This window comes from Rhinolophus sinicus, linkage group LG09 (genome assembly GCF_036562045.2).
Source record: "Rhinolophus sinicus isolate RSC01 linkage group LG09, ASM3656204v1, whole genome shotgun sequence".
NCBI lineage: Eukaryota > Metazoa > Chordata > Mammalia > Chiroptera > Rhinolophidae > Rhinolophus > Rhinolophus sinicus.
The window spans coordinates 68,955,548-68,983,337 of NC_133758.1; the positions used below are offsets into that span (position 1 = coordinate 68,955,548).

Consider the following 27,790-nt stretch of genomic DNA (forward strand, 5'->3'; position numbering starts at 1 on the left):
ATTAGAAAAGTTGTGATCCATTGTAAGGAAAGGCTCCTTCCTTTTGATGTTGGGGTGTCCCCAGTAGCGTGTGCAGAAGCCCATCATCATAAGCAGCTAAACTACCAGTAACGATGCCTCTTGCTGATGAGTGTGTAACTTGTACAGAGTTTTGTATCGCTAACTGGCAGCATGTTTTCCCAAGAAAAGAATTTATAAAAAATACAGGCGAAGATGTGTGACCAATGATGTTTTTTTCACAGTATTATCTACAGTCTCTAAAGACTGGCAACAAATGGTTAAGTAATTTTAGGAGGTCTGTATGATGAAATCATCTTTGTCTATTAATGTGATACTTAGAGAAAGTTTTCATGAAAAGAACGATCTCAAATTTTGTAAAATATACCTGGCTGAAAATTGGGAGTGAGTACATGGAGATATTGTGATTTATCTCTGGACACTGGGACTATGAACAATTAATTTATAGTTCTGTCATTTACATATTTTGAATGGACAAGTTTTATTTTTGTAATCTGAAGAAAAATGAATACTACTTTTCAAGCAGAAAAACCACAGGTTATGTCTCTGTTTTGGCAAGTTGGTTCTGGTAAAGGAAGGTGGGTTGAATGGTGAGAAGGCCATGCCCTCAGAGATGGATGACGAAGAATGGTGTTTAAGGCAGGGGGATTCAGAAGGGGGGCAACCATAGGAGAAGCAGTGGCAAGATTCAGAGATGGGTAGGAGAGTAGTCAGAGAATGCACCTTGGCAAACAGGTGCAGTTGGGGCAAAAGTAGCATTTGGCTTTGGTGTCACGTTGGTTTGAGATCTCAGAAGAAATGTGCAGGTTTCTGCATATGGGTTCAGCAGGCAGGTGGAGATGCTTGTTGTTGGATCCAAAGGAGGGCGTGAGGGCTGTTGTAGCTGGCAGAAAGAGTAAGATGAGGAAGACTGTGTATTAGAGAGGTGAAATAACTTGCTCAAGGCCACAGGGCTCACAACTGATAGAGCTGGAATTTAAACCAGGTCTGTGAATTTCCAAGATCATGTTTTTAATCACCACTCTGTACTTTTCCAGTTTTAATGAAAGGATTAAAATAATTAGTTTGTAAAGACAAGAATACAAAGGCAATACTTTCCCATTGCCTATTTAGAGGTTTTTGTCAAAGATGGTGAGTGGGATTAGTAAACCTCTTTCTTAGACCAATTCAACTCAAATGAAATTCATTTTCTGACAACCAAATAAGTAATATTAAAAAAAAATAATGACTTATAATTCAGTTGATCAGTTTCTACCCTTATTTCACCCTAACTCCAAAAGATTATTGTTTGGCACATGTTGTCATTATTGTTTCTCTTCCTTCCGTGTTCCTTTAAAACATTTTAAGTAATTCAAGATACCCTTTGAAACAAATGAGACTCATCCTGAGATGACAAAATCAGGGTGTCTTGATGAACAAAGTGAGTGGTTATGGTGAAGCAAAGTATTAAAATTATACTAGAATGGTATTCTAGTTTGGGTGGTTTTTTTTTTTTTTTTTTGGTGGTATGTTTTATATACTAACAAACTAGGTATTACAAGTTAAACTATCAAAACTGTAAATGGATCTAAAAATTAGAAACAAAATCACGTAAAGTATTCAGTATATAAAACATTAATTTTATTGCCACATTTAAACTCCACCTTTTTTTTGTGGGGGAGGGCTATATTTAGTTTTTTTGTCTGCTCATTTAAAAACGTTACTCGTTTAGGGAGGCGGCTGGATAGATCAGTTGGTTAGAGCCCGGTGCTCTTAACAACAAGGTTGCTAGTTCGATCCCCACATGTGCCCTCCACAACTAGATTGAAACAACTACTTGACTTGTAGCTGATGGGTCCTGGAAAAACACACTCAAATAAATAAAAGTTTAAAAAAAATTACTCATTTAAATGAAACCTTATTTTATTTTTCATTAAGTCATGTATTATTTAAGTTCCTGAAATTCTCTCTAATAGTGGGGATGAATAGACCGTTTAGTTAGTTGGCAGGCATGTAGTTCAAGTATCCACTGGCTGGGGATTTTTGCCTTTTCTTGCCACCAGTTTGTGACTGAGTCATTAACGGGATTCTTTTCTTGTGAACTTCTCACACAAAGAAGTAGTATCTCTATGCAACAGAATTTTTTATACTTTCAAATGGCACCTCATTACTGCATGTTTGTGGGTAAAGGACTAGGAAATATATTCCTTAATACAGAAAATTTTTGTGACTCCTGTTGAAATTCAGAATCAATGAAAGATAATGAAATCCAAGTATTAGATGGTAAGTTTAGTGATTTAGAAAGTGGCAGGCATACACCTTTTCATTTTTGATTTTGCCAGCGTGTATTATTTACTGTATGTCTAAGTAAGAAGGCCCTGTACTATGTCCACAGGCTTTGCGGCCTCTCTCTTGTCCCCCGTCATCTACCTGACTTCACACCTAGTGAAGAGTGATGGACACCCAGCTCTAGAAGCCCACAAGGAACCTGGGTATAGGAGCAACTCTGAGGGAGAACCCAGGGTATGATATGTCAGTGTGCTTCACAGATCACTCATTTTTAAGAGATGGGTTAAAAAAGAAAAGAATTCTATTGTAATTACTTACGGGCCTGGCCTGAGTGCAGCTCAGCTATTCAGTTTCTTCAGTCAAGAATTACCCATGCTCCCGTCCAGGGGAGAGAGAGAGAGGAGCTGGGCTGGGCATATGTTTTGGGAGGAGATTGGAATAAGGCGTCTGAGCTCTTACCAGTCATCAAAACTGTTTTTCATCTCAATACCTTATTGTACCCTCTGTGCCTAGCGTCTGCAAAATGTCCAGCCTTCGCCTCAGGAAAGATTGCAGTGTGGCTGTACCGGGGATGGGGGTGTGTAGAGGGAGCCAGGGCTCCACCCAGATGAACCCTGTGTGGCAGCAGCACCCCCCTTCTGGCCCCTCAGGCTCTGGGGGTTCAGGGTGGCCAGTTTCCTCTCGGTGTCTGTTGCTGCAGCCACTTTTGGTTGTAGCTGCGTCTATGCTTCCTGGTTGGTACCTCCATTCACCTTGCTTTCGAAAAATTGTGGAATTTCTTGTTCCTTGATTTTAACTTTTCTATTGTCTTTGTTCTTTTGGGTTTTCTTGTTTTTTAACTATGAGAAGGAGAGAAGAAAAAAATGTCTGGTGTTAGTCATGCTTGAGTTAGAAGTCTGTTAGCTATGCTTTTCTGAGTAGGAACTCAAATACATAATGGTGTAATTATTTATATATTAATGGAATTAACTAAAAGTTGGTTTTACTTGAAGTAGGTGATTGAAACAGACTGTGATTATTGTAATAACTTTTTAAAGAAACATACTTATTAAAGTGGAGGTCCTAATCCTGAAATCTTTCAGAGCATTAGAAATTCTTATTTGTGTCTATCTGCTTTTCTTTGCCTACGTCTGTTTTTTATCGGCTTTTCTTGTATTTGAATCACAAGCACACTTGAGTGTATTTCTGGAAAACATCTGTTAGATGGTAGCGACTCCTTACAGGCTTGATTTTTCACCAGGGTGTGTATCAGTCTCCTAATGACATGTGCCCAGGCCGCATTCCAGACCTGCTGAGTCAGAATCTCCTGGTTCTAGGCTTTTGTTGTTTTGAAAAAGCATCCACATGATTGAGCTGTATAGTCCTCTTTAAGAACTATTGTGTTATAGCTTCTAAAATAAATTTTGCCTGGCGTTTTATATCCTAACAGAAATAAACTCCAAAAATTTCACTCAAAGGTGTCAAAATCTCATCCCAACTTTTCTTTCTAGCATGTCTGCCAATAATTCTCCCGTGGGTGTCAGCAAAATTGGACAAGCCCTTTCCTGCTGCCTTCCCTACTCATTCACGCGGTTCCTCTTGTTTCAGAAGCCCTTTCCTAGCTAGAATGTTTCCTAGCCAGAGAGAACATTTCTGCCTTTCTGTGTATTTTGTTGTTGCCATTATATCCCATGGGCCTTCTAACAGTGCCAGAAATGGTATACCTTGAGTATGTGTTGAGTTAATTAAGGAAGTAATGTTTTCAAGCCACTGGCTGCCTTGTTTTACAGTGTTATTTGTGTACCTTTCTGATCAAACCTGTTAGACTCCTGGTTCCGTGAATGAAGACGTGTATTTTACTCTTGAGCAATAAAATACTGTTTGCTGTGTATTTCTTGAACAAATAAATGCGGTATCTCCTCTGTACCTGGGTCAAGCAGAATTTGGAACTGTAGGCTAGAACCATAACATTTATGACACAAAGGAAGGAGAGAATATCACAGTCTCTGAGTCTCTTTCCCAGGAGTTGGTGGGATGCCCAGGCTGAACTCTCTAGTCTCCACCCTCTCAGAGATGGATTTGGTGTTTTGCAGGACGCTTTTCGTGGGCAGATAGACTTGCACTGAGATGGCACTGTGTTGTCTGTTTGTCTGTGAATGAAAGAGAGTAACTTGTAGTGTTTGGTTTCATGGGTGCTCGTCTGAGCACCATCTTACATTTCGAATTTCTGTTCTACCTAAGGTAAGGCTCTTATATTAAATTCTAAAGCTTTTGTTTTTTCACCTGTTCAATACTGCCCTTGCAAGGTAGTTTAAAACTAGGCGAAGGTCAGGACTGAGTCTTCCACGGGTTAATATCAATGACTGAGGAGGGGATTGTAGGGGTTTTAATTTGATAGTGAAAAGTATTGGACCTTAAGCAATTGGAGCATGATGAGAGCGTGTGCTGAGAGCAGCTCACAGGGGAGGACTTGCCGTCTGGGCTGGGCTTTTTTTCAGTCAGGTTGATTAAGTTGCAATTTACATAAATAAAAATTTGCCAATTTCAGGTATACAATTCAATGAGCTGTACTAATGCACTCATGCAGGGTGTAACCACAACCCCAATCATGAGGTAACGTTGTATCAGCACCAACAGTCTTTTCCTGTCCGTTCCCTCCCCCCTCCTGGCACCTGCAACCATTAATCTTTCTGCCACTTTTTACAGTGGACTCATATACTGTGTATTCATTTGTGTTTGTCTTCTTTCCCTTAGCTCGCTGCTTTTGAGTTCATTCATGTTGTATTTATTGTTTGTTGTCTTGTTTTTGCTGAGTAGTTATTCCATTGTTTAGCTACATTTTATCCTTTCCACCATCATCTTTTGGAGAGCTTGAAACTGGCACATTTGTATTAGGATTTACTTGACACCTAATATCCAAACTGCACACAAACATGGTTTTTCTTGTTTAAAAGCTCATTAAATCAAGTAGCAAATTAGACTAAAGGACTTATATGTAATGGCTGTGGTTCCTTGTGCAGGAGCAGTCATCCCTCGGTATCCAGCAGGCTTGGGTCGGGGATCCCCGCCCATGCTCACGTCCCTTATTTATAAGACGGCACGAACGGGGCACACAGTAGTAATGCTTCCCAAAACATGGCCCTTGAACCACCTGTATCACAGTCTCCTGGGTTCATTAACAAACATGCAGATTCCTGGGCCTGTGTCAGGCGTAGTGAGTCACACTGTGTGACTGGCTCTCAGTTCTGTAGAGGAATCGCCTCATGCTGCTGGGCGTGCTTCCTGAATGTTTCCTGTTCAGACCCATCTCAGTTCCTGCCGGTAGCCACTCACCCTTCCCCCCACCAGTCTGCTGGGGCAGCAGGACACTTAGCCCCACTGGAAAGTGGGGTCTTCAAGTATTCCACTGCTTCCAGCTGCTGTCTAGTCGGGCAGCTTCCCCCAGGCTCTCCACTCTCCCATGTGTGACTTTGAACACGTTATTCGCCTCCCTGTTCCTCGGTATCCTCATCCGGGAAAACGGGGTGAATAATACTACTTACCTCAGAGTTGTTGGGGATGGAGTTCATTATGAGCAGTGTGCTCAAAATAGTAGTTATTGAAGAGTTTGCTTTTGAAAACATTGTTCTTTTAAGTGATGTATTTATTATCATCCTGGAGATAAACATTCAGTGTTTGTTTTGTACTCATATGTTTACCATTTTGTTCCAAATCATCTTTTCTTGTAATTGATACCTTCCTTCCTAATCATTTTCTGTCTTCCTTAAGTATAGAAGTGTATAAAGAAATTTATATATTTATACATATTGATATAGTTATAAAGAAGTTTACAAGAAACTTAGATGTTTCTTTAGAAGTCTTTGAATGGCAAACTCAAGTTTTTGTTGATTTAAAAATATTTGTATGTGCTTTATGTATATGTGTTTTCTTTAGCCAGGTATACACAGCTGAGAATGATAGTCACAGGCTTTCAGGACTTTGAGGATCTTAAACTCCTGTTGTCTTGCTTCCATGCTTTCTTCTGACAGATCCAGTGACAATGGGATTATCATTACTGTATAGCAATTCTGGCTGTGTTTTCCCCCTACTGTTTGCTCTTTGCTTTGGAGTTCTTCAGGTTTACTGTACTGAGGATTTCTCTTTATTTGGCGTGCTGTACTCGCATGCTCTCTGAATCTGAAACATATGTTCTTTATTAATTCTGGACAGTTCTCAGGTACTATTTCTTCATCCTTCTGTGACACAGCCTAGGTGATTTCTTCAGATCCATCTTTCAGTCTGTTATTTGTTGTTTCATCAATTCAACAAATTTCAAGTCTCATGAAATTAAAGCTCGTGCTTTAATTTCCTTCATTTTTATCAATATTATGAACATACTTATTTTATATTCTGTATTTCATAATACTAGCATCTGAAGTTTGTCTTTGCTGTTCATTATTTCATTTGGCTTTCTGATAGGGTGATGTTTCCTTGTCTATTTGGTGATACGAAAAAATTTGTTAAATCACATTTGCCCGATTTTAATTGCTTAGTTTCCCAAGGAGCCCTGATTGCTAGTGCGTTTCTCTTAAGAGTATTTGTTATCACTTCTTCCTGGAGCCATGGGGTGGCAATGACCCAGAAACACTTAATTTCTTGGCTTGGGAGGTTTCCATTATTATTTATGATAACAAATTCAAATGCTAACTCTGCACGAGGGGAAGCTTGAGTTCACAAATTCTTAGGGCACATTTCCCCTTCGTCTCTAGTTTGAAGAAATACATGTATGGTATTCGAAGTCTGACTCACTGGCTGACCCGTGCCTGGGTCTTTTTTATCCTGTCCTCTCTCTTCTTACAGCCTGTCCTTGGATACCAATTCACTTAGCTCGAATCCTAACCTACTCCTACCTTATTCTTGAACCCTCTCCCATTCAGACTGGATTTGCTTCCAGAATCTCTCTCGTTTCCTGAGAAAATGATTTTTGGTGGCTTCTTCAGGTAGCCACTAATCTCTGAAAATGGCCAGTGTCTCAAGAATAATACTAACGTGCTTCAATGTCTTTGAAGAACTATATACACAATTCTTATAATAAGGCTGGCATTAGTGCTAATAGAAACAACAATCTTCAAAAATGAAGCTGTTGATCTAAAATTTAAGAATATGGCTGAATGAAATTAGAAAGTTTCAGGGAGGCAGAATGTGTTACAGAGGATTAACAAATCTTTAGGTGACCAAAATTCTGTGCCAGCAATTAGAACTTTTGTTTTCCCTCTAAGGGAAACAATTTTGAAGATGGGAACAGTTTAGCTTATTGTGTGTAGCCCTAGTTTACAAGAAGTTCTTTGAAAACTGGGTTTAACTTTATACTTGTCAAAAAAAAACCTAGTTAGAACAAGTCATGTGTTATTAGGCAATATTTATTAAGCCGTTTGCTTACTTGTTACAATTTTAAAATCTACGTTACATGTATTTTTCTTGATTATAACAGCAGTATAAACCATTTTGTCATATTGCCTTGTGAGAAATAACGTGATAATTAACAATAAAGATCCTTGTGACACTGAAATCTCTTATCTAATCATGATTATAAAATACATGGGCTTAGAAGCAGGCGGTTAGGTGGTGGGACTGAGGCTAACCTTTGCATTAGGACACTCAGGGGCAGAGCGGGCCAGAGGTCTGGTAGCAGCGTTTTGTGTGATCTGTCAGGGTGTACTTATTAGTCACACCTGGAGCCCTTAGGCCACAGATTAATTGTAGCCACAAACCAGAGGGTGAGAAGGTGAGAATTAACCCTTATTGATTGCCTACCATGTGCGTAGTTATCATACCAGAGGATTTATATATCATTATTTATAATGATCACAACACTCTGACTTTCATTAGAGGCCCAGAGAAATTGTCACTGACTTGAGTGTTCGTGGATGTTTAAGTGGTGGAACTAGTATTCAAACCTAACCCATAGCCTTTCTACCGGAAAGTTGCATGTTGTCTGGACTTTGACTTTTATCCTAACTGTTCAGCTCTAAAACAGCGTGAGGTGTGACTTGCCCATGCCCTCGATCGTTTACTTCGTTTGATCTTTAGTTAAATTCTCGCCAGGTGCCAGGGGCAGGGAGGTGGGTGTGGGGGTGCTCAGAGAGGTAGTCATAGAAACCAACCACGTTCCCAGCGTCTACTTTCTTTTTCCTTATTTTCCTTTCCTGTCTTTATAAATTAATTCCAACAGTCGTGCAGGTGGTACTAAATTGGAAAGGATAAGAGTAGAGGGAAGTATTGAAAAGTTAGCTCTTCCCCTGACAACAGTCACTGGGTTCCTTTTACAGTCAGTTCTTGTTGCTCCATCCAGAAACATTATATGAACAAATGGCACAGCTCTGTGTTTGTAAAACAAATGATACCTGCCGTACACAAATGCTCTGCTCCTTTGCATTATTCATCAGTGGTATCGCCTCCATATTAGTACACAAAGATCTGCGTTGTTATTTTTATGTAACTTTATTGAGAAACAACCCACACACCATACAATTTACCCATTTAAAGTGTACAATTCAGAGGTTTTTCAGATAGAGTTGTGCAGCCATCACCAACTACCTAATTTTAGAATATTTTCATCACCCTAGAAAGAAATTCTGTGCACTTGAGTAGTCACCCCCATTTCCTCCCACTCCCATAGCCATAAGCAGCTTCTAATTGCTTTCTGTTTATTCTGGGAATTACATGTAAATGGAATCATACACTATGATCTTTAGTGATTGGCTTCTTTGATTTACCATGTTTCAAAGGATCATCTATGTTGTCGCAAAGCAGTACTTTATTCCTTTTTATTGCCATTCCTTTTTATTGAGTAATATTCCATTGTATGGATATATCACTTTTTCTTTAGCCAGTCACCAGTCATCATTGTTTGTCCTTTTGGGTATTATGAATAATGATGCTATGAACATTTATGTATAAGTTTTTGATGTATGTTTTCGTTTCTCTTGGGTATGTACTTAGGAGTAGAATTGAACTGTCTCAAGTTTTTCAAAATGTCCTCACCGTTTTCCTTTCTCAGATGCAGTGTATGAGGGTTTTAATTTTTGCACATTCCTGCAGGCATTTATTATCATCAGTCTTTCTGACTGTTGCCATCCTTGTAGGTATGAAGTGGTATCTCATTGTGGGTTTGATTTTTCTCTGTTGGGTGATGACATATACATACATACATACATACATCTTTTCCAGTTTTATAGAGTTTTGGCTTTTAACATTTATGTCTTTGAACTATTATGTTATGTGGTATTAGTTAGGAGTCCAATTTTATTCTTTTGCATGTGGATATTCAGTTTTACCATCACCATTTGTTGAAAAGATCTCCCCCCCACCCCCCCGCATTGAATGGTTTTGGCACCCTTGTCAAAAAATCAATAATTCCCATTGATCTGTATGTCGCTGCTTATGTCAGTACCACACTGTTTTGATTACTGTACCGTTGCAGTAAGTTATGAAGTCAGGAAGTGTGAGTCTTCCAATTTTGTTCTTTTTCAAGATTGTTTTGACTACTCGGGGCCTTTGCATTTCCATTTGAATTTTAGGAATGGCTTGTCATTTTCTGCAAAGAAGCCAGCTGGGATTTTGATAGGGATTGAATTGTGTCTGTAGGCTGGTTTGGGGCATATTGTTATTTTAACAGTATTAAGTCTCCAATCCGTGAACACGGAATGTCTTTCTGTTGATTTAGGTATTTTAAAATTCTTTCAATAATGTTTTTTAGTTTTCATGGCCTAACTTTTGAACTTATTTTGTTAAATTTGTTTCTAAGTATTTTATTATTTTTATGCTATTGTGAATGGAATTTTCTTAATTTCATTTGCCTATTGTTTTTAGTAGAGTTGTGTTACATGCATCTGCTATAATTCATCAGTGTAATCAACAAGTCCTCTATTGATGGGCATATAGGTCCCAATATATTACTGTTTGCAGATGTTGTCACTGTAAGTATATCAGTAAGTCGATTTTCAGTAAGGTGCTGTGTTGAGCAAAAGGGTGGTCAGATGTTGGAATCATCTGTCAAATTTAAAATGTGTATATCATCTGAACAACTTATTTTAAAACTTCCAAATAGTGGGCTGTATAGAAAAATGTTCCAAACTCTTCTTAGTTCACCACTTACTTACCAAAAATAATGATATGCTAGAAGAGGTTCATGCTGCTAAAATACAGCCTTGAGCAATGTCGTCCGATAGAACTTCCTGTGGTGATAGCAACGTTGCTCACCTGCGGGCTCCATCCCGTCGCTGCCGCCAGCCCTTCGTACGGAGCTGGCTGCTGAGCGCTTGGAATGAGGCTAGTGTGACTGAAGAACCACATTTTAAATTTTACTCAGTTTTAATTAATTTGACTAGTGGCTTTCGTATTGTATATTTATAGTTGCCTTTAGATTTAAAGCTTATGGAGGCTTACAGAAGCCGTGTCCACAGTGGTACATTTTGCATTTTTTCCTGAGTAACATGAGGCAATCATTAGTGGTTATAGTAAGTTGCATCACCATATATAGGTCTCAGTAAACAGTTCCTTTTTTGTAACAGTATATGCTGCACCCAGCTGGCTTCCGATGGCCTGCAAACAGCTTTTAGGTATTATAGAAACACCTAAAAGTGGGTCCTTAGTTTGCTAATTCCTATTATATGTATATCTCATCCTAATATAAAAGGATCGCTTCCATGAGGTTTTTATACATGTATGTTCTCTAAAACCTGTACTTGAAATTTATGAATTTATATTGGTGTTTATAATATGGGTCATTGCCTGTAGGTCTTGAGCCAGAAAGTCTAGACTCTATTGGTGGCTTGAATAACCTTGTGCTTTGGCTCTGAATGAGGCTCTGCCCTTGACCCTTTCATTCCTCATTTGTCCTTGGCACTCAAACATGCTTGGAAAGGCCTTAGCTAACAGCGGCTTGTTCATGACCTCTGCTTCTATTTGCAACCTAAACCTTTATTTTTTAGCTCTAGATTCCACAGCACGCAATCCACTCTGTTTCTCCACTGCTGGACACCCTCACATAGTCCTTAAACTCAGATGAGCTAAGACAGAATTACGTTTTCTCTGAAAACCCTTCCTCCTCTGCCTGCTCTATCCTTGGTATGTCCAAATAATGATCACACTATCTCACTACGAGAAATCTAGGAGACAGCCACCTACCTCCAGCAAATGAAATACCAGGTCCTAAATTCACGTTTTTATCATTTCCGCCCAGGACTTGTCACTAGTTTCCTTGCTTCTGGTTTTTATCCTTTCTGCCCACTCTGCACACCAATTCCATGTGTTCTTTGCAGGAAGCAAATCTCTAATCTTAAAATTGCACTTCCGTGGCTTCTGCTTGCCTTAAGGGTAGAACACAAACTCCTTGGAATTGGGGATCGTTCCTGTGTGAAGCCGTTGTGCTTCTAGGCCTTGCGTTTTCTCGCACTTCTCTCCTCCTTGCTAGACTAACGGTGCATCTCTCCGTGCAGCACTCCTCTGTGCCCTGGCACACTTCCTGGTACGTGGTAGACAGACACTGTTCTGAGGACCTGTGCAGTCAGTGGGCATCACTGTACATGCCTTCCAACTCTTTGCTTTAAGATTTCCTGTCAGTCTTTCTTCACCTGAGTAGTAGTAATATTTTCTGCCGGGTCCCATCAATGCTTTATGAAATATTAACAGTACCAGTGGCATAAGATGTAGCATTGTCATATATGTGTTCTTAGGTGATTAAGCCGTCAACGCCTTTGTTGTCTGAAATGTAGGTTAGTTGGTTTACTTACATCTTCACTGACTTTTAGTTGGCTGTGTTCCATATTCTAAAAACATGCAGTTTTAGAAAATAGCAAACTGTGAAGTGTCTGGCTTAGAATTATTATTGGTTCTGTTGGAATTTGGGAATAAATTTCTCTGTCTCTTTCTCTCCCTCTCTCCCTCCCTCTCTCTCCCTCTCCCCCTTCCCTCTCTTCCTCTCTCCTCCTGCCTGTGCCCAAAAGAGAAATGACTCCCATTCCTGATTACTCAGCTTCTTAATTCCTCTGGCTAATTTAATTATAAAAAAACAAAACAAAACACCTCACATCTCACTCTTGAGTTTAAAATCTGATAATTTAACACAAACTACTCTATTACTTATTGAGAACTTGGCATCTGCGTTTATTTTCTGTTGCTGCACAACAAATTACCAGACATTTAGCAGCTTAAAATAACACCCATTTATTAGCTCACAGATCTGTAGGTCAGAAGTTAGGGCTGACAGCATGGCTGGGTTCTCACTGGATTGAAATCCAGCTGATGGTCAAGGTGGCTGTTCTCATTTGGGGCTCAAAGGCCTCTTCCGAGATCCCTGGTCATTGGCCGAACTCATTTCCTCGCGTTCAAGCCCTTGCTGTCCTATCCCTCGCCTGGGAACTGCTCTCCCGCCTCGAGCCCCCTCCGGGTTCCTTGCTCTGTGGCCCTAATGGGCAGCTCACAGCATGGATGTTTGCTGTCATTGAGGCCAGCTGGAGCACGCCTCTTTGACTTCTGTGACCAGCAGAGAAAGTCCTCTATTTTGAAAGAGCTCATGTGATTAGGTGAGGCCTCCCCGTGGAGCTGCCCAGCTGCCATGTAACATAAATGTGAGAATGATATCTGATGACATTCACAGGGTCTGCCCACACTCAGAGGAACCGGGGATTATACCAGGGGGAGGCTCATCGAGGCTCATTTTAGAATTCTGCCTACCGCAGCACACACTTCACATTTAGGTTTGATTTGCGCAGAGTTTGGAAATTCTCTCTTTATTAGAAGGGAATACATGAAATCATTATGGCCTTTTCCTCCCTAGCTGCATAGCTATACCCATTGTTACAGCAAGCCTTTTTAGATGAGCTATTTTGAGAGAAAGTATATATTGATTGGTTCTATCCTTAAGTAGAAATGCCAGATTGCGTATTTCTCAGGCTAACAAATTTTACCAACAGAGGGAGAATGAGGAAGGAGGGAAGAAGAGAGAGAGTTTTAGATCAGATGATGGAAGGAAGAAAAAGAAATCTGAATATTTGTGAATGCCCTAAGAATACTACCTGAAACAATTCATTTGGAACTCCTTTTCTTTATATTTTGCTTAAAGAGTAATTGCATGAATGAAGTCCTTAAATTGTGTCAGTTGCCAATTAGGATGATAACAAAGGAAAGGACTTTTTTCCCTCCTGCTTAGTGTGAAGTTTACTTGTCCTTTTCTCTGTTGAAAACAAATAGCAGCTAGAAAGAAATTGGAACTCCCCTTTGGTTGCCATGGCAATTTAGAGCAGATGATGTGTGCATTTTGTTAGGGTTGTTCAGTTTTTCCTGTTTTTTGATAGAGCAATGTACATGAAAAATATAAAATGAAGTAGATAAGCATGATAAAATAATCTAGTGTAATATTTAAAGAAAAATGTTTTGTGATTTTTTTTAAACTGCATTTTTTATGATAGTCTTATTTGGGGTAATCGTTAGAATATTTAGTTGTGTTTTATGTAGGGCAGAATAAATAAAGTTCTTTGTGAAAAACATAAATGACTAGTTGGAATTTTGCTTTCTACATTTTTTATTCCAGTCACTGAGGTGGTATTTTTCTTGTTATATGAGAACATGTTCTCAGATTAGTGCCTTCTGTGAACTTTGGACAGTTATGTAGACTCTCAGTCCACTTTTTACAGAACTACACATTACTTTTCACTGTGAATGTGGCTGTGGCAGTTGTAAGAGACCATGCATACAGATTTTTAAAATCTAAATGTAGCTATTTCTGTTTTTTCTTGGAAGCATATACTTGAAAGGTATAAAGTGGGCATTAAAAGATATATATATCTGTAGAGGCTTTTGCTTTTTAAAAAACAGCCTTTTGAGGTATATAAATCAACATACCTTAGAACTTAAACACATTTAAAGTGTACAGTGTTTTTTTTTTTTTTTTTTAGAAAGTTCATAGTGTTGTGTAACCATCACCACGTTAGAACATTTTCATCCCTTCTAAAGAAACCTGGTTCTATTAACAGCCAATTCCCATGTCTCTCCTCCTCTCTCCCCCAACCCTCAGACCGAAGTGTAGACACCAATTTACTCTGTTTCTATAAATGTGCTTATTCTGGACATTTTTATATAAAATGGGATCATACAACATGTGGCCTTTTGTGGCTGGCATTTTTCACTTAGCGCAATGTTTCCAAGGGTGATGCATGTTGTAGCCGGGATTAGGACGTCATTTCTTCTCATTGTGGAGTAAATAGTTCTGCATTGTGAGGGGCATCACATTGTATTTATCCATTTATCAGGTGATGCACATTTGGGTGGTGTCTCCTTTATGTCTGTTGTGAATGACGCTGCCATGAATATTTTTGCACAAGATTTTGTGGAGACGTATGCTTTTCTTTCTTTTGGATACATACCAGGAGTAGAGTTGTTGGGTTATATGGTAACTCTAAATTCACATTTTTTAGGACCTGCCAAATATTCTGAAAGAGCTGTGCCATATCACACTCCTGCTACGACGTATGAGGGTTCCAATTTCTTCATTCTCCACAATACTTGTTATTGTATTTTTTTAAAAATTATTATAGCTATCTTGTTGGGTGTGCAGTGGTATCTTATTGTGATTGTGATTTTGATTTCCGTTTCCGAAATGACCAATGATGTTGAACATCTTTTCATGTGCTTATTGGTCATTTGTATATCTTTGGAGTAAAACCTGTTTTAGTCCTTTACCTATTTTTAAATTGGTTTGTACTTTTATTGTGGAGTTGTAAGAGTTCTTTTTATATTCTAGATATAAGTCCTTTATCAATTGTATGACTTGCAGATGTTTTCTTCTATTTTGTGGGCTGCCTTTACTTTTTTGATGATGCCCTTTGATACATAGAAGTTCTTAATTTTTATCAAGTCCAGTTTATTTTTTTTCTTTTGTTGCTTACGCTTCTATGTCACATCTAACAAACATTGCCTAACCTAAGGTAATGAAGATTTACTTGTATTTTTTTCCTGCAATTTTTATAGTTTTTGTTCCTTCATTTAGGTCTTTAACCCATTTTGAATTAATATTTATATGTGCTTCTTAAGTGCTTCTAGTAATTCTTACATGAGATAACTTCTTGATGGTTTTCATGAGGATTGATTAAAGTATACTTTTTAATCTCTTGATATATTTTGTGACTATATACTTGGTGAGATAATTTGTCACCTTGATCTTTTAAACAATTGAGATTTAACGAGGCTTTGAAGTACCATAGAAGCCACCAGAAACCACTTTGAAACAGCCAGCCTTAAAGTCGGTATGGCATCCGTATCTCTTGCGTACATCTGCCCTGTCAGAGATTTACCTGTGTTTCTCCTGTGTGGTGGGCAGTAACAAGGATGGATGGGATGAAAAAGAATCAGTGATTGGGGCTGTAACAGTGGCAGTTACATTGTACTGAACCTTACTATGATGAAGTAAGTGATTTGAGCGTTGGTAATATTAATAACTGGAGTGAAGCAAGTTACTAGGAAAAGCCTTTGAAAAAATAATAATCACTGGTGACTAGGAATGTCTGATGTGAGGCCAAGCTTCTCTGGTATCGGTGATTTGAGCCTCTAAAGTGTTACAGTAGCCACATTAAAAAAAGTAAAACAATCACGTGAATTAAATTTTAATAATATATTTCATTACATCTAAAACATTATTTTAACATGTAATAAATATTAAATTATTAATACCATTCTACATTTTCTTGTAGTAAATCTTGGAAATCGGGTACACATTTTGCAATGTCAGCACATCTCACTTTGGACTAGTAGCTACATTTCAAGTGCTCAGTCCCCACCCGCGGCCAGTGGCTACCATGTTGGACGGCACAGTTTTAGATGTTTTCATATGATAGTCAGCTGCAATTCTCCATCAGCGTTACTCAACTTCCTTTCTCCTTCACAGTACCCCAACTCATCCCTTTAACCTGGTAGAAGTGGCTTTGGGGGAGCTTTGTGCCTGCCTGTTCAATGTAGCCCTCACAGGTGGGGTGAGAAATACCTGCTCACTGAGACCAGAGGGTCTGAGAGTTTTGTTAAGTGGCATGGGCAACTCACTAGGTGGGTAAAGAATAATTGAGAGACATTATGATGAAGGTACGTGAGCTTCTCAACAGAAAATGTGCTGTGAAAATTGGAATCTCTTCTCGCTTCTCACAGATACAATCTACTCTGTTGAGGTAAAGCTGTGTGTAGAAAACACTACTAGTTCCCTGGTTCTTAGATGGGCATGATTTTGCCCTGGGGGATTGGACAGTGTTGGGACACATTTTTGATGGTCACAACTGGGGGTGTGGGGTGTTACTAACGTGCAGTGGCTACAGGCCAGGGATGCTGATAGCATCCTACGACGTACAGCCCCCACGACAATGAATTATCTGGCCCAAATGTCAGCAGTGGGGCACACACTGGTAGAACCAGACCCTCCCGTTCTTCTCTTCACATTAATTGTTACTCGGTTTATGCAGGGAATGTGATGTGTTTTCTTTTAAATTTAGAAAGTCTCATTTTTTCATACAAAATTTTTAAGGAAGAAATAGCCAACTTTCAGAGTATTTCTGATGGAGCAAATTTGTCAGGTAGGTTCTGCCCACGCCCCAGAAGACTGAGAGTCCAGGTCCTCTTCCCTCTGGGCAAGTGGCACAGCTCTTGCTGTTCCTCTCCTGCCTCCCCTTCTTCACCTGTCTCTTTTTTTTTTTTTTTTTTTAGCCTGGGACCATTTAGTAAGGGCCGGTCTGTTAAAAAGAAGGAGCATTTGCAAAGCTGCCAGGAAGGTTACCACACTTCCATAAGGTCTGTTTGGAAGTTTTGGGTGTGTTCTGGTAATGATGTGGGCATTTGGTTGTGATTGTTTCCTTCCACTATGCTCCTGCAGGGGGAATGGTTAAGTCAGAGTGTTATCACCACCATGTTCTCAGTGCCTGCTACCCAGCGAGCTGTGACTTTGAGTCTTCATAAATTCTAGCAAGTAGAGATCAGTACAAGTCACCTGTGACTTACAAATATTCTTTGTGTAGGTTTTAGTCATACTTGCCAGTGTTTGCCTTTGGGGAAGGTACGTATGTTCCCACCTCTTCCCCATGACCGCCGTAGTCTGCTGCCTTTCACCTCTGCTTGCTTTGATGCTTGTGACAGTTTGAGTTTTCAGTGGCAAACCACATAAGGGAGCTGTAGCTAACTTAGGCTAAAGCCAATGCAGTAAAGGCTGTGTGGGGGCTTTTCGATTGGCAAGACTTTAGATGTCCGCCTCAGAAAGGGGCACAGGCCAGGGCAGGCAGCTCCTCTGGGCCTGCCTCTCACTAGCAGCTGTGTACGAATTTCATCCTGTGACAGCTGACGTTCAGGGTTCCAGGGCTGGAGAGTGACATTGGCTCTGGCCTAGGTTGTACTATAGTGAGGAGAGGGGGGCAAGCGTCTGGAACCAGCCTTCACTGTGCAGGGAGTTGCAGTGTCTCACAGGTGAACGGGAGCGTGCATACCGGGCAGGCCAAAGTGAGTCCACTACATGAGTGTTTGGAGGACTCCCCATTGCTCAGATCCCCTGCTCATGCCGGAAACCACCTCTGGGGGACACATACATCAGCCTGATCCCGTGGCCAGCCAGGGAGAGCAGTGGTGGGCCTGTCGTTAGGGCAGTTTGACGCCTAAGGAGACATGCACTTCTGGTATCTAAACTGAGACTTCTAGTTCCAGTTTTCCCATTGGGATCTGGTTAGAAATAGCAGTTAAATTTTATAGTAAGTGAAAGCTTGATTGATAGGATTGCATTATGAATGCTTTACTTCGAAGCAAATGTATTTAATATGATCTTACTCTAGAGTTACTCTAGGTATCTGAAAGAAGGTTTATATCTCTAACCTCAAGCTTTTTTCTTTTTTTGTATTATAAGTTTTTCTATTCTTTGTAAAAGAATATACTAAATATAATTTAGTCTTTTTGTGACAATTAGAAATGACCATTGCAAACCTTGTATTAATATATGGACTAGATTTGTATTTTACTGACAGTGGGTGTTTTGTTTGTTTCATTTCCAGTTTTGGTCAGTGTTCTTGATAAACGAGCTTGATAGATAAATGAATTCCTTAATGAAAGTAACTATGTATCAGCTACAGTTCGTATTGGTCAGCTTTTATGAGTTATCCAGTAAACCTAACCACATCCCTATGGTACTATTTCTGTGGGAAAAGAAATTCTGATTTTAAAATAATGGAAAATAAGCCCCTTTACAAGTTCAGGGCTGCTTTCATCTGTCTTTTTATAATCTCTGTGGGATGTGTTCCCGTATCATGAGCGGATACTCTTATTTCACTTACATTTCATAACTCGTATTGTCAGGACATAAAAAAATACTGAAGCCCTGGGTGAAAATGTGCCCAAAAATATTCCTTGGTTAGTAAGGGTAGTTGTGTTTTTTTTCCTCCTGGCCTGTATGTTGAAACATTACTTGAATTCAGATAAAATGGGTGAAGTGACATTAATCAGCATTTCTTATTAGTGTGTGACAAGCTTTGTTTTTTCCCTTATTAACAAACTTTCAAGTGTGTCCACAATGCAAGATTTTCTTCTAAGTAAATAGGAATTTTCCTTCTGTTGTTTCAGGCCGGAGCCTCAGCAGAAAGCTCCCTTGGTTCCTCCACCGCCACCCCCACCGCCGCCACCACCCCTGCCGGACCCTGCGCCCCCAGAGCCGGAGGAGGAGATCCTGGGTTCGGACGATGAGGAGCAGGAGGACCCCGCCGACTACTGCAAAGGTGCCCGACTGCCTGTCATAGGCGAGGGAGTGGTGGGGAGTTAATGCTGCTGATGGCTTGGTCATGATTGAATTAGTTTTTTGGTGTCATTGTCATTTTAAATTCTTAGACCATTAAATACAGAGTGATGCATAGAATGTTAGGGGTATCGAAAGGAAACTTGTAAGAGAAAATATATACATATGTACATATATACTCGGTACTTTCATGAGGATTTAAATCTGCTGATGGAATTAAAGGTAGTATAAAGCAGGGCAATTAAAGGTAAGAACATCATACCCATCCAAGAAGAGCACTGGTAGTAGAAGGTACCGGGCTCTTGGAAGGAGCCAGTCTCACTGTTGTTCAGTGCATCTGGCTCTAAGTTTTCTGGCTGCTGAGACAAACAAGGAGCTGCTCCTTCTGTGTAGCATTGAATTACACAGTGTTCATTGTCTGTGGAAAGAACGCCTGCCCGTTTGTTTACCGAGACAGACTCTTTCCTGGCATCGTGTTCAACGAAAAAGACTTTCTGTGGGTTCTGCCATGTGCGACATAGTGGATTATGTTTTCAGCTATGATATCACAGAAGACATAGAAAATATTCAGTTGGAATGCTCTTGTGTTGAGGCTTTTTAAAGACCAAGAGCATATAGTCAAGCTCTTAAAAGGCAAGCATATTGTGTGGTGAAAGCTGAGAACAATGTGCTCCAGACTCCATACTTTGCATAGACTGGACCTGAGACTCTGGGAGAGAGGGAAGTCACTGTGTCCTTTGGCTCCCTCTTTTTTACTTACTCATTTGGACTTTAGTTCTCTCTAATAGAAAATTATCACCATCTGGAATTCTGAGCAGTTGACAAGACATTTGCTACAGGTTAAGGAAAATGTAAGTCAGATTCTATACAGCAGAATAGATGGCAGACGATGACGCATTCAGGCCTCAAAACATTAAAGAATCTTTGGCTTTGTCGTACCTTAGTATGAATTTATGTAGTGATTGCAGGCCATTTGGTTAAGGAACACTGTACTTTTACTTGTTGAGAGAGAGAAAGTTATCCTTCTGCTATGGGAGTTTAAGAGCTAATCTTCCATTCCAACCTGATTGTTCCATAGGGGTGGGTTTCTATGCATAGAATCAATGTTTTTCTTAGAAAAAGGATTTATACGAGTAGTGATTATGACTAAAGGTCTATGCCGTCTTATATGGAGAGGAAGGGATAGCGATGGTTTGGAGAGGTGAGAAGATGTTTTCCATCCTCCCTCTTAATCTGCATTTCGTGGTTTAGAAATTAAGTTGTTTTGTAGAGGAAATGTAGACAGTTGTCTTTTGATGTTACTGCTTAGTCAAAGCAAGAGGGTATTCTGTAGGAAATGTTCTCTTCAGCACGTCAGCTCCACCATACAACTGTTTGCCTCACATGCGGCAGAAGATGATGGGTCAGGAGACGTAACCAGTACTTTCATCCTGCAACCACCTCTGCGAGTCAGCACTGTGACACTCCAGACAGAAATAGAGGGCTGAGTAAGGATTCCAGTCAGGGATGAGTCTAGGTAACACTCACTGAACTTAAATATCTCCGGAGTTCCGAAGTCAGCTTCACTAAGGCATGTTAGAGATGGTCAGGTTACCTTCTTACACACACACACACACATCCCTAACTTTGCTAAGTTAGAGATGGTACAGTTACCATCTTACACACACATCTCTCACACACTCATTCATTCTTACCCCTAACTTTGGTAAGTAACTTGGGCCTCTAATTAGGATGACATGTGACAGACACCTTTCTCTGAATTTGGTGGTGTACACCGTAACAGTTAATCTAAGATAACTGACATAAATGCATCAAGGAGCCCATGGAGCTGACTGGGAACGTGTGGTATAAGAAGTGGAGAGTTGGTAAGTTTCCCCCTTTGAAGCACTTGGGTTTAATAAGTTGCCATCATGATGCTTTATCCCTCCTGTGTACTTTGGTATATTTTGCCTACAACCAAGTACATTCTCCTCTGTATAACCACACTACAGCCATGACCAGGAAGTCCCTGGTGATAGGACCTGGACTCCAAATATTCAGCAGGTTCATTACGTGATGTTTCTGCACGCTGACACTTTAGGCTGGCTGGCCTAAGGCCTGTACCGTCCTCTAAAACTCCAGAGAAGTGACCCTTCCCTTCACTTCTCACTGTGGGACTGCTTCACTGTGTAAGGGGAGTTACCGCTTTGAACTTTACCTTATGTTCCAAATTTTTGCAGAACCCTCAGCACATATTTGCTGCAAGGACCAGTAAATGGTGACAGTAGCAACATTGCTTTGTTACATCATGCTGCCTGCACTGACTGACTCCTCAGAGATCCTGCTTAGTGGGTCTCCCAAATCCTTCTTAGATAAGTTGGCACCTTAGAATTTCATCAATTGTGTTATTTTTGGAGACATCAATTTTAGCACACTCGTGGTCTGACTTGATAGTAAAACATATGTCATTTCCTTAGGGAGGCCTTGGAATCCCTAGTCACATCTTAATTAGGCCCCTCCCTTTACCACTCACAGTAATATCTATCACAACCTCCCCCCCCTAGCAGTCATTCATGGTGTATAATGATACATTTATTTTTGTGTTCATTTGTGATCACCTCCCCAGTCTGAAAGATGCCCTGTGGTCAAAGGCTGTGTGTTTTGTTAACCCCACTGCATCTGAACTATCCATAGCGCGATAAATATCTTTCACTGGATGAAGGAGTTGTCTTCATCTCCTACCCCTCCATCAGGGTAGACTTTGCTGCTGTTACCTGTGTGTCTGAGAAGTAATGGCAAGTGAGCAGGGGGAATCAAGGCCGCGAAAGACAAATCAGAATGCACAGCCTTTGTCTCTGCCTTTAAAATCATCCCTAATGCTCCAGAGTTCTTATCTGCTATACAATCTGAGTTGGCATATAGTTTATTTGTTTGGAAACAGGAATGTCTTCTTTAAAACAGGATAAGCAATATAAATATTTGCTCACTTTGGTTGAAATTTAATAACTCTCAGAATTTAATGTTGGTGATTCTGAGTTCTCATTAGCTTTCTCTCCAGAACCTATGACTTAGGAGTATTCTATAGCTTCCGTTTTTTATCTTTAAGAAAGAAAACAGTATACCTTATAGAAGGCTGCCTTAGAAACGGTTTCATGAAGCTCAAGCATTTTATAGACATGTAGTCTTTAGTGTCTCTTCTTTTTGATATGAAGCATAGCCTTCATTCATTCACATTTTCCCCTTACAACCACAAGCACTGTACACATACTTAATTCCACATGTTGTACATGTTTTTAAAATTAATTGGCTTGATTTGTTTTCCTTGAAACCTTGAAAAGGAACTCTACTTAGCTGTATGAATAAAGTAATAGATGTGCTTGAAGTCATTAGAAGAGGCCTCACTACATTTCTTTCATGGAGACTGAGGAGGTTCTCACACCTGTTGGTGCTGGGAACTGCTACTGACAAGGGTATTGATCTATTAGCATGACAGCTGAACTCTTGAGGCTTTACTATGTGTAAAGTGGTGGAATTTACCTCAGAAATATAAAGGTAAATGAGAAACAGCCCTTACTTCCTAGAAGTCCATGGCTTCATGACTTTGCCTCTAGATTATAAACTATTTTCCTCTCCCCCCAACTCTGGTTCAAGCCGTTGTTTCTCAGTCTAGTTGTGTAGGACAGCTCCCTGGCCCATGCTGGTATTATGAGCCTTGCGCTCCCCCCGGGTGAGGCAGTCGGTTGCCAGTAGTCATTCGGCCACTCACAGCAGCTCACTGGTAGCTCTCGCCTGCTGCTGGCTGCTCATGACAGCCCACAGCAGCTCACGGGAGAGCCATTGTTCACAATCTTAGCTGTAGAGGGCGCAGCTCACTGGCCCATGTGGGAATCAAACCAGTGATCTTGGCGTTAGGAGCATGGCGCTCCAACCACCTGAGCCACCGGGCTGGCCGATTATAAACTATTTTATGGCAGAGCCTTTGTCTACCTGTCTTGCTTTCCCAGTCTATTACTAGCAGCTAGAATGATCTGTGGCCTGTTGAATGAATGAATAGACCAGATTAAGAAATCACTTAAATACCTTTTTCCACCTTTATTGTGTGGTTAATTAATTATAAGAGGGGGAAAAAATTAAAATTTGTAAGAGATGAAAAGGACTGAGGTTGTATTTGGTTAGAGGTAAAAGAAAAGACTTCAGAACTTCCTAGAAAATATCATGGGGCCTTGCCAGTTAACAATAGTTGGACTTTACTGATGGGGGTGGGGTACTTTTCTGGCTAAATTGTGGAAGTTGGGGAAAGGGGTCTCTGAGAAGCTTTAAGTGCTTTTGTTTCCCTAACAAATGGGCAAGCTGAAAGCTGGTGGTAGACAATTAGGTTGAAAAGTAGTTTGGGAACATCAATTGGAGGACATATATGAAGATAAGGAATTTGTACATGATGTAAATTAAAACATCACTTAGTAATATACAGAGTCCTCAAAAAAGTGTATACACATTTTAAGAAAGGAAAATATAAAAATTGTAATACTCAACATATACTGGTAACAAAAGATGAATACAAGTTATGTATACATTTTTTGGGTGCCTCCAGTACATTAAAACAACAAACGTGAAGGCAAACGGGAGTTTGTGTGCATGTAGATCTCTTTGGATTTTCTGCACATGCAATCATTTGTCACATACTATGAAGTTTTCTTTTTCCTTAACATTCTTTATGCATTTTATTTTTCTTTCTTGCTTCATTGCTCTGTGCACAAGGTTGAAAAGAAGTAGTAAGAATGGACATCCTTACATCCTTGTTTCTAATCTTACAGTAAATGTGTAGATTTCTAAAAGATATCTTTTATCTTTTAATCTGTGATGATGGATCACAGATTAAAATATAAAGCTAAAAAAAAGTGTAAAGCTTACAAAAAGAAAAAAGAAGAACATTGTCACAACCTTGGAGAAGGGGAAGATTTCTTAGAGTATATAAGAGGCATGAACTACAAAATAACTAATAAATGGCATTTCATCAAAATAAAAATGTTTGCTGATTAAAAGGTATTTTTTAAAAATGAAAAGACCAGAGTCAGACTAAGAGAAAATACTTGCAATATATATAGCTGACAAAGAACATGACTGGGAGAGAATATCAGGAAACTTTGCGAGGTTTTGGAGGAATGTTCTTTGTACTGACTAGCACGTACACATATGTCATATATCAAGGAGTTGTGTATACAGAATGTTTGACTTTCATGTAAATTTTAGCTCAATTAAAAAAAAAGGTTATACTACCTAGTTATATCTAGATTATAGGGGGGAGAGAGGAAGAGAACCTCTTTTTCTTGATTTTTCTTTGTTTTCTGTGTTGAGTGTATATTTCTTTGTAAATAGAAAAAATGTTTAAAAACAAAAAACAGCAGTGAGGAACCATTGTAGATTTTGAACAGAGAAGTGATGTGTTTAAGAAAGATTAATGTGAGTCGTGAATGATTGGATTTGGAGAGAAGATAAATATATATAAAGAAGAGGACAGAAAAGCAAACAGCACCCAGAAGTAGCATCTTTATTATTTGACAAATGATTGAATGTAGAGGACTTGGATGGAAAACTTTAGTCTTGAACCTTGGGATGACTGGAAGAAAAGTAGTAGTGCCTTATGGGCATTTTTTTTTTTAATGGACTCTGTGAATTTTGAAACTGCTTGTCATTTCTTTTTGTTTTGGGTATTGTTTGGCCATTAAAGAGCTCAGAGCCAAATGTGCAGCCCTCCTCTAACAAGTGAGCAAGCTTTTATAGCCCTGCATTCTGTGTCCTGACTTCACCACATCATTATTCTTTTTTTTTTTTTTTTCTGGGCTACTTTTTGTTTGCCCCAGTTTCCTTCTAATTTTGTGTTTTGTATTGTGGTTGTATAAAGTGCCTCAATTCCTTATTGGAGAGAAATGGATTTGGCACTGTTAAGAGGAACAGTGAAATCACAGTTGGCCTGGGGAAATTTTGATGAGTTTGACTTTATTAATTTGAGTTTAAAGAAGCTGGTAAAGATACAACAAAGGCAGCTAGAAATACGAATCCGGGGCTTAGAAGAGACTAACCTCCTGGGTGGTGATCTCTAAGCCCTTGGCATATCCTGCCTTTTAAGTCTCTTTTTTTAGTACCTGGAAACCTTGGGCCCGATAGTCTAGCAGTGTGATTTGTGGTAGGGGTTTTTAGAGGCTGTGGAGACTGAGATCAGCCTTGCTGCCAGTCACCCATGTTTGCATAAAGCAGCCCTAATAAAAGCTCTGCACTCCATGGCTGGGGTGACTGCCACATGTCATTACCTAGAGAAATCGATGCCTTCCCTCTCTTCCCTGGGAGAGGACAGCTGGATGCTCTGCATTTTGGATCCTGCTGGATTCTGCTTTGTGCATCTCTTCCCTGACTAACTTTAATCTGTAGTCCTTGTGCTATAACAAACTGGAACCACAAGTATAACAGCCTTCAGAGAGTTCTTTCAAATTCCTAATTACTGAAAGGGAGCGTGGTGTTCAGAACCTCCAAACTTGTAATTGGTGCCAGCAGTGAGGGAGGTCTTTGGGACCCCCTAACTCTGCAGTTCTGTCAGGGTTGCGGGTCTTGTGGACTCTTCGAAAACCTAGCACAGTATTATAGACTTGGTAGGAAACAAATCATATGAGGGTGTTAAGTGAATAAAAGAGATTCACAGAAGCTGTTCAGTGACCAGCCTTTGAGAAATTTAAGGAAATACAAGAGCAGAAAGAACGAGTAGAAAGGAACAGGTACAGCAGTCGGGAGGTAGGAGAGCAGCCCAAGATGTGTGGAACATGGAACATTCAATTTGACATGGAACGTCGAGGAACTAAGAAGGTTGGCAGCTCTGTTATTCTGGACGAAAAATTCCTGAACATGCTCCGCTGTGTAACCTGAATTTTCCATTTTTAGGTGTAATGGTCTTACTTGCAGTCACTGTAAACGTCCGTGGTTCTTGTCCCCACCTGTCAGTCCCCTGCAGTACTGCGGAATCTCTGCAGAATCACCGGTGAGGCCTGCGTGACCTTGCTCCCGCGGTGCTGCCAACACCCACCCCGGGAAGGCTCTTGTCAAGGCCACGGGACTGTCCCTGCTGTCCTCGGTAGGACTGCGTGGTGTAACCAAGAGAGAGGCCAACCCCAGTGCCGCCTCTGCCTCCACTTTGTCCCCCAGGTCTCTCTGCAGCACTGCCTTAGGCCATCCCACAGCCGGCTCCGCAGGCCTGTACCACGGTTTCCGGGACTCTGGTTTCCGAAAGTCCACTCGCAGTGCGATGACTCGCTTTTACTCAGTCTCTGTCCTCTCCTCCCCCATCTCCTCATAGGCTCACTGGAGCGTCCTTCTCTTCCCTTCTTTCTTCTTTCCTTCTTTTGCGCCAAACTGAAACAGGCCATTTCTTGCACTCTGGGTCCTTGGGGCTGTCCACCAATTCTCATGGTAGGCCCTGGCGTTTTTGATTCTTATTTGGTATCCAAGGTAGGATTCTGAAGACAGTTATTAACAGAACCTGGCAATGAGACAAGTGCTGGACAATTTATTTTCTCTCCTTTTTAAAATTTATTTTTACTGAGATATAATTGACATAGAACATTGTGTAAGTTTAAGGTATACATTGTATAAATGAAGGTATTGATTTGATACATTTATATGTTGCAATCTGATTACCACCTTAGTGTTACCTAACACCTTTATCATGTCACATAATTACCATTTCTTTTTTTTGGTGGGAATAATTAAGATTTCATCTCTTAGCAACTTTGAAATTTATATAGAATTGTTTTCTATATTTTCTCTCTGGCTTCCCACTTGAGGCTAGTATAAAAAAGGACTGTTTTATTACAGTTTCTTATCCAGAGTTCCTTTCTCTCTTTCTTAGCATCGATATTCTGGATTGTGTAAAATCATGATGATTTTCCTATCTCTCTGTACTATTAGGTTGGTGCAAAAGTAATTGTGGTTTAAATGGTTAAAAATAATTGCAAAAACCGCAATTACTTTTGCACCAACCTAGTAGATCCCGTTTCAACCTGGAGTTGAAAAGAGTAAAATGAAATAAAGAAGTTTCAGATTTTATTGGAGTTTTTCTTTTTTTGGGGGGGGGGGATCTCTTTATATTGACTAGGCAGCAGTGATTGAAAACTTGCTATTTTTTCCCTCCATATAGTTTTTTTGTGATTACATAAAATTCACCCATTTAGAGCGTACACTTCACTCGTTTTCAGTATATTCACAGAATTGTGTAACTATTACCAGTATCTAATTCCAGGACATTTTATCTCCCCCAAAAGAAACATGTTCATTAGCAGTCAGTCCCCTCCCCCAGTCCCTGGCAGCTACTAATCTACTTTCTGTCTTTGTGGATTTGCTTATTCCGGTCTTTTCATACAATTACAATCATATAACATGTAGCCTTTTATGGTAGGCTTCCTAGCACATTTTCATATTTTTTCACATTTTGTTTATCCATCAGTTGATGTATACATTTGATTGTTTCCAATTTTTTCTGTTATGAATATGATGCTACGAACATTTGTATATGAGTTTCTGAGTGGGCATCTGTTTTAATTTTTCTCCATTCCACCTAGGAGTGGAATTGTTGGCTTGTATTATAAATCCATGTTTAGCTTCTGGAGGCATTGCCAGACTGTTTTTCCAAAGTAGCTACATCTCCACTGTATATTCCACCAGCCGTATGTGAGGGTTATAATTTCTCCACATCCTTGCCAACACGTACTCTCTTTTACT

At 39.9% G+C, this 27,790-nt stretch overlaps 1 protein-coding gene across 15 annotated transcripts in view; it reads left to right on the plus strand.

Moving 5' to 3' along the window:
* Nucleotides 1–27,790, plus strand: part of SRPK2 (SRSF protein kinase 2) — a 218,683-nt gene that overhangs the window by 132,187 nt on the left and 58,706 nt on the right. For all 15 annotated transcript variants that reach the window (XM_074340602.1, XM_074340605.1, XM_074340601.1 and 12 more), the window contains one exon: nt 18,880–19,031. In XM_074340602.1, the coding sequence (XP_074196703.1) occupies nt 18,880–19,031 (152 nt within the window). The remainder of the gene's footprint in view (nt 1–18,879; nt 19,032–27,790) is intronic.